We start from the raw sequence: 19,061 nt of genomic DNA on the forward strand, positions 1-19,061 counted from the left end.
TATCAAAATCCAAGATGGCTGCCTGTCGGCCATGTTGTTTATCCGATCAGTCTCAAAAGTTGCCCTGCACAGCTCAGGACCAAGGGGAACCTACATATAAAATTTGAGAAAGATCCCTCTGGTACTTCTTGAGAAATACCGATAACAAGAATTGTTTACGGACGGACGACGGACCACAGCTCCAGGGTGATTTGAATAGCCCACCATCTGATGATGGTGGGCTAAAAATGGGTAATTCAGAAAAAAATTTGTCTAACACGAATTACAATGATTTGACATTTGACCTTTTGCTGTAATTTGGACTTCGGGCAAATCGGTGTACTTTTTTCTTAAAAGGGAACAGTTATACATTCAAAACAAGAATGTGCGATATGCAAATAGAAGGACAAACACTAAAACATTGTAATGCTCACGTTTCAATAAACCTCCATCAAATGACCTTGAACTTTGTTAAAAGCTGACCTCAGCTTTAGTAGCTGTAGCTTGTGTGATGATATTCCACTGATTACTTTGAGAGAAGTCACAGTTGGAAAAACTTTAATCAAAGTGATCATAATCCGTGGCTGATCAATGCAGCCTTCAGACTACCTTTTTTTGAACTACTGTAGCAGACATTCCATTCACTACAGTATATAAACGAAACCTTTGTTATGTACTTTATTTCAGTTTAACATTTACAAACTAATCTTTTTTGAAAGATAATTTGGTCCAATATTACTTTTCCGCTTGAATCATTCATATAGTCCTTCATGTACTTGTATTTACAGTTCATTTAATTTTATTCACGGTCTGTAGAGCATATTGAGTTAGCTCTATGCATTATTTTTGTTTTAAAATATAAGAAAGAAAAATGTTTGTTTTGTATCAATGATTTATTTTGACAATGACATATAATCTGAAGATTTCTAGTACAAGTCATGTGTAGGAGAGGAGGATGGTATGATTTGGAGACATTTTCTCTTCGGGATTTCAGGGGATTGAGGAAAACAATATCACCATAACCAGGATTTCAGGCGATTGAGGAAAACAATATCACCATAACCAGGATTTCCATAGAATTGCCTGCTTGATAAAGCAGTCATTTTATAATATATATTATGTGCTTATGCGACAAACACAAAACAGATGAGAACGAGAAAAAACACTCGCGTTACACTCATGTGGTAGGTTGATCTAGTCGATAAACTAGCCAATAAACAACATACACAAACAGACTAAAGTAATCTGGCCCCGCTTGCACGAAACTTCTTAACTCCGTTCTCAATGCTTAACTATGAGTATATGCTTAACTTTAAGCATATGCTCAACTTTTGACTATCTACAAAATTCGTAATTCTCAATTCTTAGATTTAAAGCTGAGAATGGGCCAATATTTGAGAACGGTCCTTAGCATGTTAAATATGGCGGACATAAATCGAGCACTTCATCCTACGCTTCAGAGAACTGTGTCAAGTCGTGTGAATTTTATTCAGAAGCAAAGTGGGTATCTTTAACATACTTTCATGGTAGGCCTAATCAATGATGTATATGGACCACTAAAGACATACAGAGGCAGATCCTTTCTGTTATCACATCTGACAGCTGTGCTGTGTGCGATAAGACGAAGGTTAACGGAGCTCGGCATTCCAACTCCACATCGAATGTCTATGTGTGCTGTTACCGCCAACTTTAAATATTTGCAACATGACAAACACTTACTAAATAACGAGTTATAAATTCTATGCACTCGCAGTTCCGTCACCACCTCTATTCGTAGTACTAAATACTGTATGGGACTCGATGTGTCCGTCTGCTCACCATCATTCGCCATGACTTCGTCTGAACAGGGATAGTATATATATAGAGGGTATTGGCAACTCTGAGTATATGCTTAACTTTAAGCATATGCTCAACTTTTGACTATCTACAAAATTCGTAATTCTCAATTCTTAGATTTAAAGCTGAGAATGGGCCAATATTTGAGAACGGTCCTTAGCATGTTAAATATGGCGGACATAAATCGAGCACTTCATCCTACGCTTCAGAGAACTGTGTCAAGTCGTGTGAATTTTATTCAGAAGCAAAGCGGGTATCTTTAACATACTTTCATGGTAGCTTAAGTCAAGGTCGATTTCATTCACAAACTTTGTTTGGCTCTATCCAAGGAAGCCATCAATCAAATATAAAGATTCTATACCTTTCACTTCTTCAGAAGAAGTCGTTTGAAGCATTTGACATATTTGACCCCTGTGACCTTGAAAGAAGGTCAAACTAATTTTCATTCTCAAACTTTGTAGGGCCCTATCCTCGCAAGCCACCAGCCAAATATAAAGATTATATACCTTTAAGTTCTTCAGAAGAAGTTGTTTCAAGTGTTTGACACATTTGACCCCTATAACCTTGAAAGAAGGTCAAGGTCATTTTCATTCTCAAACTTTGTCGGGCTCTATCCGAGGAGGCCATCAATGAAAAATAAAGATTCTATACCTTTCACTTCTTCAGAAGAAGTCGTTTGAAGCATTTGACATATTTGACCCCTGTGACCTTGAAAGTAGGTCAAACTAGTTTTCATTCTCAAACTTTGTTGGGCTCTATCCCAGGAAGCCATCAACCAAATATGAAGATTCTATACCTTTTAATTCTTCAGAAGAAGTTGTTTGAACTTTTTGACATATTTGACCCCTGTGACCTTGAAGTAGGTCACAGTATATTAGGCCAGAATGGGCAAGACGTTTAGAATATGATGACGTTTGAAGACAATCAAGTAAACAAATTGGCATTCTATTTAAAAAATTCATGGACTATTAAGTATTATTGATTACCAACCTAATGATAATACAATAGTTTGGCGACATCGTGTCAACACCAAGACACAGGAAAAAGGTGAAAGCATAGACCAGTTTGTAACAGAACTATGCTCTCTGGCATAAAAATGCAGGTTAAGAGATCAACTCATATGAGATAAAATTGTTTGTGGCGTAAACAATGAGAAGTTAAAGGAATGCCTGTTATGAGATGGGGAATTAACACTTTGGAAAGCGATTTAATTTGTTGAGCCAGTGAAGAGATCTCCCACAGGATGGGAAACTTGGATCATGAAGAAGCTGCAGTGTTTTTAAGCAGAAATTTTGACAAGATATTAAATAAAATTACACACACAGCGCCAGAGGACTCTCAAAACCCTGTCAAGAGAGTATATTGCAATATGTGGCAAATGTGGAACAAAACACGAAGAAAGGTAACTGTCCAGCATATAGGAACAAAAGGCATGAAGTGACACAAACTCAACCATGTCATGAAATGCTGCAGGTCAATGAGCACATGTACACCTCAACAACAAAACCCAAATCATGGAATCAATAATGTTAACCTCGAGATGGAAAATTAAGAGTATTTGAAGAACTGTTCATCGGATCTTTAAAAAAAAATGGAGGATACGCAAAAACAGAACTTGGGACAGATGATCATGAGGTATATGTCAACATGAGTATCGGAAACGAGAGTATCAAATTCAAAGTTGACACAGGCTCACAAACAAATATCTTCCCAATAAATCTTATAAGCAAAATGAAACCAAAACCAACATTGGGTAGACCCCAGGCAATGCTCACAAGCTACAATGGTGACAAGAACAGCAAAACTGGAGGTGAAAGGAAATTGGATCGAGTTCTATATAACAGACACTAAGTTCTGCTACTAGGATTCAAGTCATCACAGGACCTTGGCATCATTCAGGTAGTACTAACTCCTACCCAAAAATCCAACTGAAGCCTATTGAAGTGTATTTCAAGGATTGGGATGCTTATCGGTAAGTCATACAAGATCAGTGTGGACACGACTGTCAGACCAGTGGTCAGCCCGCCGAGCATAGTCCAAGCCACTCTCCGTGGAAATCGCAATGTAGCACTTGATGAGATGGAATGAAAGAATGTCATCAGGAGGATTGATCACCCTAATGATTTGGTTAACTCGCTTGTCCTTGAGGAAAAGTAAATGGGGAAACTCTGAGTTAGTCTAAATGCAAAAAACCTCAACCAAGCTATCAAAAGAGAACACAAGTTAATTAACAGCAGTAGAAGTTCAGCCTGACCCAAGCAAAGTTGAGGCAAAGCATAAGTAGAGAGACTTTGGATATTCTTTACTATTTGGCAAAGTAAATTTAAGTTCATACCCAACATGTCAGACACCACTGAGCCACTCGGGAAACTGCTGAGAAGCGACATTGACTTTGTGTGGTCACGCCACAAGCATAGGTTTTAAAATAATTATAAGATTGTCAACAACACCAACTCTAGCCTATTTTGATCTGTCAAAATCTCCAACTGTCCGTTGTGATGCTTCAAAGTCACTCGTGTTACACGAGGGGCACCTTGGAACTTCCTTTATAAAACCTCTGTCATGATGAAAAGCAAGAGTACTCCAATACAAATTAGTGTCATTTTTTATATAAATTTCCATAAATAGTAAGAATGACCTTGACCTCTGGTTCTTAAATACCCACTCGGTTCCAAGTATTCTCATACTTGACCTTTGTATAAAGATTGATCAAAACCAGTCCACAAATGAAGCTGTATAAAATCTGGTAAGAATTTAGTAGAGTAGTGACAGAGAAATTGAATCTGATACAAGGGGACACAGCAAGACGGACAAGGGTCGTGTTATATCACCCCCACCCAATAAAATGGTGAGGGCCTGAAAAAGATAAAAAGTGACGTTATAGTAATATGAATCATCTTTGTACAATTTTCAGCAGCAAATACTTCACCAGTTTTAAATCACCTACAAATTCAAACAAATCTCATACAACTTTGGCACATGAGAAGAAAAAGAAAAATAGAACAGAAATCATATGAATTATCATTGTGTTGATTTTGGCAGTCTAGTAATTAAAACTTTGTTTCATTTTATAAATTAAATTGTGAGAATACACATGAAACATGGTAGATCACCACATACAACCCATACAGGTAACAGAATACCCAATGGGAGAAAAGCATCACAGAAGAAACTCAAATAAATAAATAAATAAATAGTTGACATTTGTAACAGTCATTGTCTATACAGACATGTTGAAACATAATTTGAGCACAAACTAAAATAAAATAAATATCTTTAAAACTACAAATGCATTATCAGTTCAAATTAAATTCTATCAATGAATCAAACAGTATAATTAGTGTTAGCTCTGTATAGATCACAAAGACAGTCTTTTGGTACGTACCATGCATACAGTGAAACTTTCACCCCTCAGCAGTAAAATCCAACTGTTGCGAAAATTTTCAAGTATACAGTGACGGTTATATATTTCAGTAATACTGTCACATATGGGGACTGGGAGTTCGTGTCTTATAAGGTTACAGACAGTATATATCTTATACAGTGTTACACAGTATCGGTAGTACATTTACAACGTACATTCTTTAACATACCATTAAAATTGTTGGATCATTTGCTGATCATTCACAGAATTTAACTTTTACAAGCTGTAATGTTTATTGATCTCACCACCTGGCCTGTTCTCTAGCTAAAGCAGTCACCACTCAGCCTGTTCTCTAGCTATAACAGTCACCTATTGGCCTGTTCTCTAGCTATAACAGTCGCCACCTGGCCTGTTCTCTAGCTATAACAGTCACCTATCGGCCTGTTCTCTAGCTATAACAGTCGCCACCCGGCCTGTTCTCTAGCTATAACAGTCACCTCTCGGCCTGTTCTCTAGCTATAACAGTCACCACTCGGCCTGTTCTCTAGCTATAACTGTCACCACTTGGCCTGTTCTCTAGCTTTAACAGTCACCACTCGGCCTGTTCTCTATCCATAACAGTCACCACTCGGCCTGTTCTCTAGCTATAACAGTTACCTCTCGGCCTGTTCTCTAGCTATAACAGTCACCACTCGGCCTGTTCTCTAGCTATAACAGTCACCACTCGGCCTGTTCTCTAGCTATAACAGTCACCACTCAGCCTGTTCTCTAGCCATAACAGTCACCAATCGGCCTGTTCTCTAGCTATAGCAGTCACAACTCAGCCTGTTCTCTAGCTATAGCAGTCACAACTCAACCTGTTCTCTAGCTATAACAGTTACCTCTCGGCCTGTTCTTTAGCTATAGCAATCACATTTCAACCTGTTCTCTAGCTATAACAGTCATTGGTTCAGTATCAGATGGGTCAGACACTTCCTCCTTTGGATTGACATCAGCTAGCACTGACTGAAGGTCACCTTGCCCTATATCCTGTCTTAAGCTTTCACTATTTGGACCTTGATCCAGGCCCAGACTGCTGTCAGTAAGATCATCTCCTTGGTGTTCCTGCTGGTGAACTTGGTACATGTCATGCTGAGTGAAGGACTTGGCACAGGTTGGGCATTCCAGCAGCTGGCTGCCATGGTGGCGTTTCAGGTGAATCTTAAGAGTGCTGTTCTGGGCGGTGGCATACTCACAGTATGTACACTTAAATGGCTTCTCACCTGTAAAACACACATCAAACATAACATACATTTACACTTAAATGGCTTCTCACCTGTAAAACACACATCAAACATAACATACATTTACACTACCACTCCCAAGTGTACATATTTATGCAACATTTTTTCTTGAAATCATAAAATTGTGAACTTACAGTAGCTTATTTAATTAGTCTAACTGAGGAAGTTATCACTGTGTTTAGGTAGCTTAATATTAGTTTCCCTTTCACATAAAAAATAGTTTAGCATTGTTTTCAGTTTCACTATCAACATTTGGTACCTAAGTGTTTGTCAGTTGATATGTTCACATTAAGTAACTCTCCTGTATTAAGGACATACCTGTGTTGACCTACATTATGTATATCAATAGAGGTAACTAGGTGAGAGTATTTACCTTAGCTGACTATTCTGTTCATTCATAAATTTCAGAAAAGCGTTTGATACTGTTTGGAGAGTAGGTTTATGGAATAAATAATTAAAGAATAATATCACAGGAAAGATATTTTATGCTATAATTAATCTGTATGCAAACACTAAATCTTGCGTAAAAACTAGCAATAGTATGACTGATTTTTTCACATGTCACGTCGGGGTAAAACAATGTGAAAATCTCTCCCCATTTTTGTTCTCAATATATTTAAATGATTTAGTAGAATTTTTAATGCAAAATAATGTTGACCAACTCCATTATATTGTAATTTATTTCAAGATCGCATGGGTATATTTGTTAAATTATTTATTCAGCTATATGCAGATGACACAGTTGTTATGTCAGATACAGCTAAAGGTCTACAGAATGCTTTCTGTGAATTTGAAACTTACTGTACTATTTGGAAACTTAAAAGTTAATTGCAATAAAACTTAAGTTGTTATCTATGTTATATATACCTATTTATTATACCTCTAATCCATCTGTCCATAAAATGAAAGGATTAATATCAATATGTAATGTTAGAATATTATCAAATCTATCACTGTTCATACAATTACTAGAAAGACAATTAAAACAAGAGGCCCAAGAGGGCCTGTATAGCTCACCTGAATATTTAAGCAGTCATAGCAAAATATTTTCATTAAATATTATATTGCACTATAAATATTTCCCTCGCAAACTTTGTTGGCTCCATCTGTTGAAACTACCAGCAAAATATATTATAAGATTCTATGCTTTTTGATTCTTCTTCAGAAGTTGCTTGACATATTTTTCCCTGTGATCTTGTAAGTAGGTCAATGTCATTTTCCTTCTCAAATTGGTTAGCTCTATTCCAAAAAGCTACCAGCCAAATCTTATGAATCCATTCCTTTTAGTTCTCAAGACCAAATCCATTAAAATGTTGTTGACCTCTGTGACCTCTAAAGTAGGTTGAGGTCATTTTCATTCGCAAACTTTGGTGAGCTCTATCCCAGGAATTCACCAGCCAAATATTATAATTTTATGCCTTTTAATTATTCAGAAGAAGCTGTTTGAACTATTTGACATATTTGAACGCTGTGACCTTGAAAGTAGGTCAAGGTCATTTTCATTCGCAAACTTTGTTTGGCTCTTTCCCAGGAAGCCACCTGCCAAATATTAAGATTTTATAACTACCAGTTCTTCAGAAGAAGTCATTTGAAGCTTTTGACATATATGACCCCTGTGACCTTGTAAGTAGATCAAGGTCATTTTCATTCGCAAACTTTGTTTGCCTCTTTCCCACGAAGCCACCTGCCAAATATTAAGATTTTATAACTACCAGTTCTTCAGAAGAAGTCATTTGAAGCTTTTGACATATATGACCCCTGTGACCTTGAAAGTAGATCAAGGTCATTTTCATTCGCAAACTTTGTTTGCCTCTTTCCCACGAAGCCACCTGCCAAATATTAAGATTTTATAACTACCAGTTCTTCAGAAGAAGTCGTTTAAAGTGTTTGACATATTTGACCCCTGTAACCTTGACAGTAGGTCAAGGTAATTTTAATTCTCAAACTTTGTAGGGCTCCATCCCAGGAAGCCATCAGCCAAATATGAAGATTCTATACCTTTTAATTCTTTAGAAGAATTCGTTTGAAGTTTTTGACACATTTGACCCCTGTAACCTTGAAAGTAGGTCAAGGTAATTTTCATTCTCAAACTTTGTTGGGCTCCATCCCAGGAAGCCATCAGCCAAATATGAAGATTCTATACCTTTTAGTTCTTCAGGAGAAGTCGTTTGAAGTTTTTGACATATTTGACCCCTGTGACCTTTAAAACAGGTCAAGGTCATTTTCGTTTTCAAACTTTGTAGGGCTCCTACCAACGAAGCTTTTAGCCAAATATCATGACTCTAGGCCTGTCCGTTCTTCAGAAGAAGTTGTTTAAAGGAAAAGTTGTGGGACGATGACGGACGGCGGACGCCGCGCCACGGCATAAGCTCACTTGGCACTTCGTGCCAGGTGAGCTAAAAATAATATGTGAATTTCACACATCAAACTGTAAACTTTTATATACATATAGATATTACTGATCATTTTGTTAAACCTAACATAATTGTATTACATAATAAGTGTGGTTACAGCTTGCTTATTATGGTTTGTTTTGTATCTGTCTATTACAGTATTGTATGATGGGATTGTAACACTGTCTATTATACCTTTGTAATATTATATGGTATGATGAGTATGATAGTCACTATTATGCCATGGTATGATTGCACTGTATGGTGTGGTATACTATCTATAATATATGTATCATGGAGTACGAGTAATATATGTGTAATACTGTATTAATATTATTGTAGGATTGTACTGTAAGATGGATGCAACAGTGCCTGCTATACCACTGTGTGAACTCACGGTATGTGTGAATGTAATGCTATGTATTATACCATCGTAATAGTATTGTAAAATGAGTGTAATAATGTATATCACAGTATATGATGAGTGTCATTGTATGAGTAGTGCGTTATATTGTCTATTATAATAAGGTATATGATAGTACAGTGTAATATTGTGTTTATCATTGTATGAGGAGTATAACAGTTTCCACTATATTATTGTACACTAGCATAGTAAAATGAGTGCTTTACAGTCAACCATATCATTGTTATATTGTACTCTTGTTGCGCACAATGGTGTGCCTGAGTGATAATAAAAAAATTCTCTGAAATCTGTAAATCTCTGACTTACCTGTGTGTATACGGATGTGTACCTTGAGATGACTCCGCTCTACAGTGGAGTAATCACATTGCTGACACTTGTATGGCTTGATACCTGTTAATGAACATAGTCGTTTAACGAGAAAGGCAACAACAGTTCCAACAAGTCTGATTGCTAACATATTATGTTTACTCCTGATATGCTTGAGAAGTTTTTGAAATAAAAAAAATGATTGTGTGACCTTGAATAAAAACAAGAGGCCCAGAGGGCCTGCATCGCTCACCTGGATATCTAAGCAATCATGGCAAAATATTCTCCAAATGAGATCCAAGGAAATATGCCAGACCCCAAGGCCAATCTTTGTAGCATATCTGTATTAGATTTTTCATGCTCAGCAATTTAATGTATGGTTATGGGGTGGGTATCTCAACTGCTTTCAAGCTGTGACTCAGAAACTAGGTCCCTAGGGTTGTGGCCAGACCCCAGGATCAATTCTAATATCATGACTGCAATCCTCTCTTTAAACTAAGCATTTGTATATATAGTTTTGGGGTGGAGATCTCAACCATTTCAAAGTTATAACCCAGGGACTATGTCTCCAAGGGTGGGGTCAGACCCTTGGGTCATCCTGGAAGCTAATGTGCATTTATTCTTCTCTTTATACTTAGCAATTGTATAAATGGTTATACCGTGGGGATCTCAACCATTTCCAAGTATTGGGTCGGCCACAATATTTGTACAATTTTGAATCCCTGCCTCCTATGAATGCTTTTGATCAAATATGATTGATATTCAGTGCACAGTTCTACAGAAGAAGTCGTTTGTAGCAATATAGCCAAATTGACCCCTTTTGGCCCCGCCCCTAAACCCCCTGGGAGATCAGTCCCACCATTTGTACAATTTTGAATCCCCACCACCTAGGAATGCTTCCAGTCAAATTTAGTTGAATTCCAATCAGTGGTTAAGAAGTAGAAGTCGTTTAAAGAAATTGTTGACGTGTGTACGGACGACGGAAGCCACGGTATGGCATATGCTCACCTTGGTCCTTTGGACGGTGTGTTCTCCTTTCTCCTACTTTTTAAACAAGAGGCCCATGGGCCTTAACGGTCACCTGAGTCTACAGTATTTATTTTTGTTGTTGAAATATGTACCAATTTGAGTAAAAAATAGTATAATGTTAACTTAACTTTGTCAGGACCATGAGCTGATCATTCCTATACCAATTTTAAGTGAGATCGGCCTATTAGAACTTAGTAGCAAAATAGCGGCCATGGCAGCCAAATTGTATTTCTGATTGACCCGAAAAATAACAACACTTTGTCAGGACCATGAGGCGATCATTCCTACCAACTTTCAGTTCAATCGGTCCAGCAGAACTTGACTTTAAGTTTGAAATAGGTTTTCAAAATGGCGGCCGTGGCGGCCATATTGGATTTCTGATCGACCCGAAAAATAACAACACTTTGTCAGGACCATGAGGCGATCATTCCTACCAACTTTCAGTTCAATCGGTCCAGCAGAACTTGACTTTAAGTTTGAAATAGGTTTTCAAAATGGCGGCCGTGGCGGCCATATTGGATTTCTGATCGACCCGAAAAATAACAACACTTTGTCAGGACCATGAGGCGATCATTCCTACCAACTTTCAGTTCAATCGGTCCAGCAGAACTTGACTTTAAGTTTGAAATAGGTTTTCAAAATGGCGGCCGTGGCGGCCATATTGGATTTCTGATCGACCCGAAAAATAACAACACTTTGTCAGGACCATGAGGCGATCATTCCTACCAACTTTCAGTTCAATCGGTCCAGCAGAACTTGACTTTAAGTTTGAAATAGGTTTTCAAAATGGCGGCCGTGGCGGCCATATTGGATTTCTGATCGACCCGAAAAATAACAACACTTTGTCAGGACCATGAGGCGATCATTCCTACCAACTTTCAGTTCAATCGGCCCAGCAGAACTTGACTTTAAGTTTGAAATGTAAAATGTTAACGGACGACGGACGACGGACGACGGACGACGGACGACGGACGACGACGGACGAAAACGGATAGCAATAGGTCACTTGAGCTAAAGCTCAGGTGACCTAAAAACCCATAGAGGCAGTAATGTTGTGATAGCAGTTTCAGTCTGTTTCGTATATATTTTACCTGGTTTTTACCTGTGTTCTCCCACATTACCTGTATCATATATACAGTCCTGTCATATACATGTAGCTTTGATATAGTCTATTTTCATCATTTTTAGACATTTATTTCCTTATAATATACCATTTTCATCACCTAGATCAATACAAAACAATAATGTGAAATGCACAAATATTTTATATATTTTATATATTTAACAGTATATCTATAGATGATAATGCTTTGATTAATTAAAAAATTTAATTTTTAAATTTAAATTTAAATTGATTTAATTTAGGGTGAAGCAAATTCTTATCGGAGCCTTATTTTCAGAGAATCTTCAGTGTACTTATTAATAACTTAGTATCACTCATTAGATTATTTTATCCTAAAACATAATCATTAGTTATGTTTCTATTTGATAACCCCATATGGCTTGGGTCCACTGATATTTCTAGTTGATAATAAGGACCAAGAGCAAAATGCTACCGTAACATCAACAGCCCCCTTAACCAACTAAAGGAACGCTTGGAGAATGGTACAACAGATGTAATCCAGTACGCCGACACAGCATCCCATCTTTTGCATTTATAGTGACATTGTGATAAATGTGCTTGTTATGGAATTTCTATTTGGTGCTTTGTTAGAATTTCTTAAAATTATGGATTTTTAATTATCTGTGCTTTTTATGGACTTTCCAATATTTCACGTTTAGAAAGTTAGTGCTATTATATTAGTTGAATATCATGTATCTTTGTGCATGTGTGCATTTTATGAATATGATTGATTTGATCAACCAGTGATAAGTGTTCCATGTGTACATGTAATTAATTTTGTTTTATTTATTTTCATTCCCAGCTTTGCATCTGTTTTTGCATATTTAATGATGTAATACATGATCTCTGTCTTTACTGATTATATTTGTCATAAATTGCTTGCTAAATTTAGTTCTAATTTATGAAATATATATATTACATACATGTAAATGTATAGTAAAAATGTATAAAATTGATTTTATATGAAATTAATAAAAGCAGGTTTTCAATTAACGTATTTTGATGTGTTTTTATTAAGTAATAACTGGAATCTTGTATATGTTTATTCATAATTCCAGTAGATATTACGAAAATCAGGAAATATATTTGTTAAATATTCCTATAACTAACACAGTATTTCCTATTGCTGAACAGGTAAATACAGGTAAATAATCTACCTGTACTATAACAGGATAGACTATAATGACACCTCTATTGTTTTCCAGTGTTTATACAATTCCTTTGATCAGAATAAAATGGGAGAAAGGATAACGAACCCTTTGGACCAGGTGAGCTAATAATTACAGGAACACCTACCTGTGTGTTTACACGTATCCCTTACTATAATTACAGGAACACCTACCTGTGTGTTTACTTGTATCCCTTACTATAATTACAGGAACACCTACCTGTGTGTTTACTCATATCCCTTAATATAATTACAGGAACACCTACCTGTGTGTTTACTTGTATCCCTTACTATAATTACAGGAACACCTACCTGTGTGTTTACTTGTATCCCTTACTATAATTACAGGAACACCTACCTGTGTGTTTACTCATGTGCTTTTTGAGGTGGATCCTTTGGTTAAAGGCATTGTCACACTGTTCACACTTAAAGGGTCGGGAAGTCGGATATCGCCTCTTCCTCCCCTGGTAATAAGCACAGTTGGGGTCCAAACTGATTTCGGATCCTGTATCAATGTTTGACATTCCAGGTGTCTCTGAAAAAGTCACAGGTTTGTCAGCGTTCTCAGAAAATTCTGGAGGTGATTTCGGGTCTTTGGCATCGACAAGAGACTGGGATGGGCTGTCTGTGGAGTGAGGGAGCATGGAAGGGAGCCTCCTTTGTGCTCCTGGAATGGGGTTAACACTGTTACGTGGGCGATTCCCTGAAGATACAGTGTTGTAGGGGATAGGGATTGAAAATGTTGCCCCAGGTTGCAGAATAACTGATCCACAACTTGTCATAGATGAGGAAACATTTGTATCTAATTTAAAGCTTTCTTTATCACCAGACACTTGTATCTTTGAACCCTCTTGGCCGCCTGTCCTTACTTGTGACCTTGGAGGATCATCCCTCACGTCCTCCACATCAATGTAAATAGTTCCCCCACTGCGTGCCTTGTCTAGCCCACTGTACAGACGGCGTCGGTTATATCGGGACCAGGAGTATGACATATGCTTTGTCTCCATGTGGCGCTTTCGTTTCTTTGGTAGTACGGAGCTGCAGCACTTTCGTGTATTTTCATGAGTACCAGGGATAACAGTCACCCCACAGCACTGCCGCCCACAGCAAGCTTCATCCCTGGACTTTTGGATCCCCTCTGGATCTCTTTTCAATGACTTCTCTGTCTGACTACAACTGTCCATCACAGTTCTATTGCTAGTTTGGGTAGCAGTCATAATGTCATCCTTCAGTTGCTGGGAAGTATGTATTGAACAGTCATAATCATGAACTTGTTGTACAGTAGTTTTGCCACCATCAGGTAATTCGGGAGCTGGTCTGTTACCTGTAGAGGGATCAGTCATTATTACATCACTGTTTACACTTTCTGTGGGATCAGTCAATGAAACAATCAATGATTCCCTAATCACAGAGGTGTCCTTCTCTACCGACTGGTCGGTCTCCAGTATCTCTGGTCTATCATTAGGCATGCTTTGCTTCTCGCGGGAAGCATCAGATGACACTTCCATCGTCTCAGGAATATTGTCAGAATGAATGGTGTTAACAGATTGGAGTTGAGAATTGTGTTTACCCACACTGGACACTGGCGTGCTGGGATTGGTAACTTGTGTACGGAAGTTGGCTTGTGGGCTGATGCTGAGTATTTGTGTACTTGTACTGATGACTTTTGACTGTGTTGTGATGCTTGGTATGTGTGTATTTTTACTGCTGACCACGGCCTGTGAGGTGACACTGGGCAGATTTGAACACTGAGCTGATGTGCAGCCCTTAGCAGCCATGTCTACCATCTGACCAGACAAGAGGACAATGGGTACAACCTGGCCAACATCTACATCCTGCCCAACCAACACGGATGTATCTGAAGGAGTGCTGCCATCTGAATTCAGGAGATGCACAGGAATGTTGATTTTTGGAAGTGTGGCTGATGAATGTGATGTAACAGGAAACAGAATTGGCTGTTTTGTGGCACTCTGTCTGATGTTGGTTCGCTGGGAGTTTACTGGAACTGAAGAATGAGACTGTGTCTGCGGAGAGGTTGATTTCTGTGACTGGTTCATACCTGTCGACTGTGTCTGCAATGAAGTTGATTTCTGTAACTGGTTCATGTCCGTCAACTGTGTCTGCAGTGAGGTTACTTTCTGTGACTTGTTCATACCTGTCGACTGTGTCTGCAATGAAGTTGATTTCTGTAACTGGTTCATGTCCGTTGACTGTGTCTGCAGTGAGGTTACTTTCTGTGACTGGTTCATACCTGTAGACTGTGTCTGTATAGACGCTGATTTCTGTAATTGATTCATGCCTGTCGACTGTGTCTGCAGTGAGGTTACTTTCTTTGACTGGTTTATACCTGTCGACTGTGTCTGCAATGAAGTTGGTTTATGTAACTGGTTCATGCCTGTCGACTGTGTCTGCAGTGAGGTTACTTTCTGTGACTGGTTTATACCTGTCGACTGTGTCTGCAATGAAGTTGATTTCTGTAACTGGTTCATGTCCGTTGACTGTGTCTGCAGTGAGGTTACTTTCTGTGACTGGTTCATACCTGTCGACTGTGTCTGTATAGACGTTGATTTCTGTAATTGGTTCATGCCTGTCGACTGTGTCTGCAGTGAGGTTACTTTCTGTGACTGGTTCATGCCAGCTGCCTGTGTCTGCTGAGATGTTGATTTCTGCGACTGATTCATGCTACTGGGCTGGGACTGTAGAGATATTGATTTCTGTGACTGGTTCACTCCAGTGGGCTGTGTCTGTATAGATGCTGATTTCGGTGACTGGTTCACACTAGAGGTCTGTATAGATGTTGATTTCGGTGACCGGTTCATGCCAGAGTTAGGGGACCATGTCAAAGTAGAATGTAATGCTTTATTCCTGGATAGTTTCAAGGATTGATTTGCTGGACTGTTTGGTGAAATAGAAGTAGATTTATTGGGTGAATTATTCCAAGCCTTTGTCTCTGTTTGATTAGCCTTAGTTACATCAGAAAGGGGCAACTGTAATAGGTTTGGCTGGCAATGTTCTTGCGTTTTGGCTGCCAGGGGACATCTTGATCCCTTGTCCTGAGGATAGCTTGGTGACACGGTACTTGTGTGGGTAGTAGTAAATTGCTCCAACACAGTATTTCTGTTTGGACTTGTCCTCTTTTCTGATGAAAGCTGGTTCTGGGCCGAGGTAGAAGTTGACAAACGTGGTAGGTTGTTAGGAAAGCTTGTGGCCTGTATCCCCTTAGAGAAGGCACCCTTTTCCAGGAACAGACGCAAATTGTGTGAGAATTGGACATGTTTCAACATACCCACAGCTGTCATAAAGGCCATAGGGCAGGATACACATTGCAAACCTGGAACACACAACAAAGATTCATGTAGATCATTGTATAGGCTGTCCCTACACAAGTCATTTCAGCAAAATCAAACAGGGATTACTTCTTTAAATGTAAGAAGTCCATAATGTAGTCAATTAATAATTTTCCAAAACATGCACATGGAAAAGAATCATAGCTTTTATCATTTATTAAATAATAATTTGTTGTCTTGTTATACAAACAATTATATTGGTAGATAGTGAACATTTAAAAATAAACAAATTTCCTGAATCAGGTATTTGTAATAGTTTTTTGATGAATTTTGTATTATTTGTTGTCTGTGAATAATAAATATTGTAGACATACTTGTCATGCTTGGCAATGTTACTTCTGCCATATTGGTAGTAAGTATTTGACAATGTTACATGTTCAGTACATACCAGACTCTCTGCTCTTGCTTTGAACATCAGCCTCTGGTCCATCACATTCTTGCTTCTTGTGCTCAATGAAGGTGGTAATCCTCTGGAGGGGAAATTCACATTGACACCTTCCACATGTCAGGTAATCCTCCTCTGCCTCGCCTGGAAATAAATGTAAATTACACTATGTACTAATAAACTGACCAAGCACTATCAAATGGATACATGTTCATTCTATCATGTATTCAGACCACTTGAGATCTTACTATTGTTGCAATACCTGAGGCAAAGTCTCTGTTGAAGGAGTTATATCAAATTAATAAATCTCAAAAGGGTGAGATTACCAAATGTAACATATATATGTATTTATTCTATCATGTTTTTGTTTGTTTGTTTATGTTTAACGGCCCATCGACGGCTGTGGTCATTTAGGGCTATGGTGATTTATTTATTTATTTTACTTTTTTAACAAACATGTGAATAGCGAAGATAAAATCAAATAAAATGGTCCATCTTAAAAGTATTTGCATTGTATGTGTAGATAATAAAAAATAATAAAAGGGGGTTAAAATAATAAAAGAGATAACGAATAGATGATATGGAATATGCGATATATATATAACGTCAAAAATGATAAGGTGGGTTAAAAGACATCAGAGTCATGTACTTCCAACAAACACATTTAAGTGAATACAGATAAAAAAAAATCATAATGTCTTTTGAATTGAAGAGCATAACATCATGTTATCACTTTTATCTCAAAATCAATTTTGTTGTAACGAATAAATGTACGTACCAGCCTTTGACCTCACAATTACCATCCCACATATGTTAAATTTCTTTCAAACAATACAAATGTTTTCTACTTTCTATATCTGTACCTTATATACATATGTAATAAAGAAAAATCCCCATAAATATCTGCCTCTTTCAAAGGGTGCAACACTGACCGACCAATGCTAATTTGCAAGTAATACTAGGAACATTGATTTATTCCGGTATTGTTTTTCTCAGATATTACACAATATATTAGATCAATCACTTCAAGTCCCATTTTATAAAGAATATGATTGCACAAAAGCATGGGAATACCATTTGGTATTAACATTCTTAACGAAGTTTTAACTGTCAACTTGTCATCTCCAAAGATCTTGTCAAGACACACGAAACTAACTCCTGTAATACAATAGATTGTTCAACGATTTACGAATCTGTAACATTTATGAATAAATGTATAACATACTTAATTTTCTTTCTCTTCTTAATTCGGTTGTCATATTTTAGGAAGTATGGCATGTGTTATCATAGTCGAACAGGCCACAATCTCCACGTCCTATTTAACGTAGCTTTGGCACACGGCACCTCAATTTGTGACGTGAGAGCCACAAGTCAAGTATTTTTAGATTAAAGATCGATAACTTTACGAAAATCCGTGTCACTTCATCACAGTTTCACTGCAAATATATGAAAAAAGAACGCGTGTATGAAGAAACTTAATTGATCCAAATTCCTTCGGTGTAGCAGTTAGAAATAATCGAAAACGACACCTACAGTAAGATTGTCAAAATCACAGAAATAATAACAGGAAATCCTCAATAGGTGTATAATAAATGGGCAATACCGGCAAAACATTTCCGGAATTTACAGATATAAAAGCTTTATTTAAATTCGGTATAGTTGCAAACGACAAAACATAAGCTCTAATCAGCTTTTAACCGAATACATATAAGCATAATTGCAGAACAGATGCACATTCTGTCATTTTACACAAACTGACGAGATAATTATGCATTGCAGACTCACATAAATTAAAATTATACAGTAAAAATATCATACTAATGACAAATACATTGGTAACAGCGAAATTACAAATTATTTATGATAATTTGATTATGATATGATATGATTATTTTAACATGCAGTATGATCAGTACATGTACCGAGGTATATAGTTGTTTGATTTTGCACTGCATGGAAATGTTTTATATTACGGAGTTTTATATAGAGATATATCATAGTGCAGTAAGGAAGACGGCTTCATTAAAGATTCGTTCCAATCCACAAAGAAAAAACTTCTCGTTAAAAGTTGAGAAATAAGGCCGTCTTGAAACTCGAAGTATTAGAGGAGGCCCGGAGGGTGTCCATCCATGCTTAACATATATACAATTTCCTTATGTCATCCCGAAGAAAGTCGAACGTCACGTACGTCAGATACACCAGACATTGACACATCAGACACCTCCTCATGTCAGCCAGAATCAGCTTGTATGCTGGACTCCTTCAACTGTTAAAATATTCATTGTTTTGTGTAGAGTATTTATTGAGGTCTTGTTAAAAAACTATATTTATTGGTTTCTTGTGTAGAGTATTTATTGAGGTCTTGTTAAGATATTCATTGTTTTGTGCAGAGTATTTATTGAGGGCTTGTTAAAATATTTATTG

General features: G+C 37.4%; 1 protein-coding gene across 1 annotated transcript; it reads right to left on the reverse strand.

Moving 5' to 3' along the window:
- Positions 1 to 2,603: 2,603 nt before the first annotated feature.
- Positions 2,604 to 18,203, reverse strand: LOC110458457. The gene is made up of 5 exons (XM_021510157.1): positions 17,863 to 18,203; positions 16,641 to 16,781; positions 13,264 to 16,236; positions 9,586 to 9,669; positions 2,604 to 6,441 (listed from the first exon to the last, which is right to left on the reverse strand). The coding sequence occupies exons 1-5, from the start codon at positions 17,894 to 17,896 to the stop codon at positions 6,089 to 6,091; spliced, it is 3,585 nt and encodes a 1,194-aa protein (XP_021365832.1). The 5' UTR covers positions 17,897 to 18,203; the 3' UTR covers positions 2,604 to 6,088.
- Between the last annotated feature and the right edge of the window lie 858 nt (positions 18,204 to 19,061).

The sequence above is a fragment of the Mizuhopecten yessoensis genome, unplaced genomic scaffold (assembly GCF_002113885.1).
Source record: "Mizuhopecten yessoensis strain PY_sf001 unplaced genomic scaffold, ASM211388v2 scaffold9615, whole genome shotgun sequence".
Lineage (NCBI taxonomy): Eukaryota > Metazoa > Mollusca > Bivalvia > Pectinida > Pectinidae > Mizuhopecten > Mizuhopecten yessoensis.

Coding starts and splice junctions, on each gene's coding strand:
- LOC110458457 (XM_021510157.1), bottom strand. CDS start 17,896: ATGACAACCGAATTAAGAAGAGAAAGAAAATTAA. Junction 16,782..17,862: donor AAGAAGAGAAAGAAAATTAA/GTATGTTATACA, acceptor ATTTATTTCCAG/GCGAGGCAGAGGAGGATTAC. Junction 6,442..9,585: donor ACACATCCGTATACACACAG/GTAAGTCAGAGA, acceptor TGTGTTTTACAG/GTGAGAAGCCATTTAAGTGT.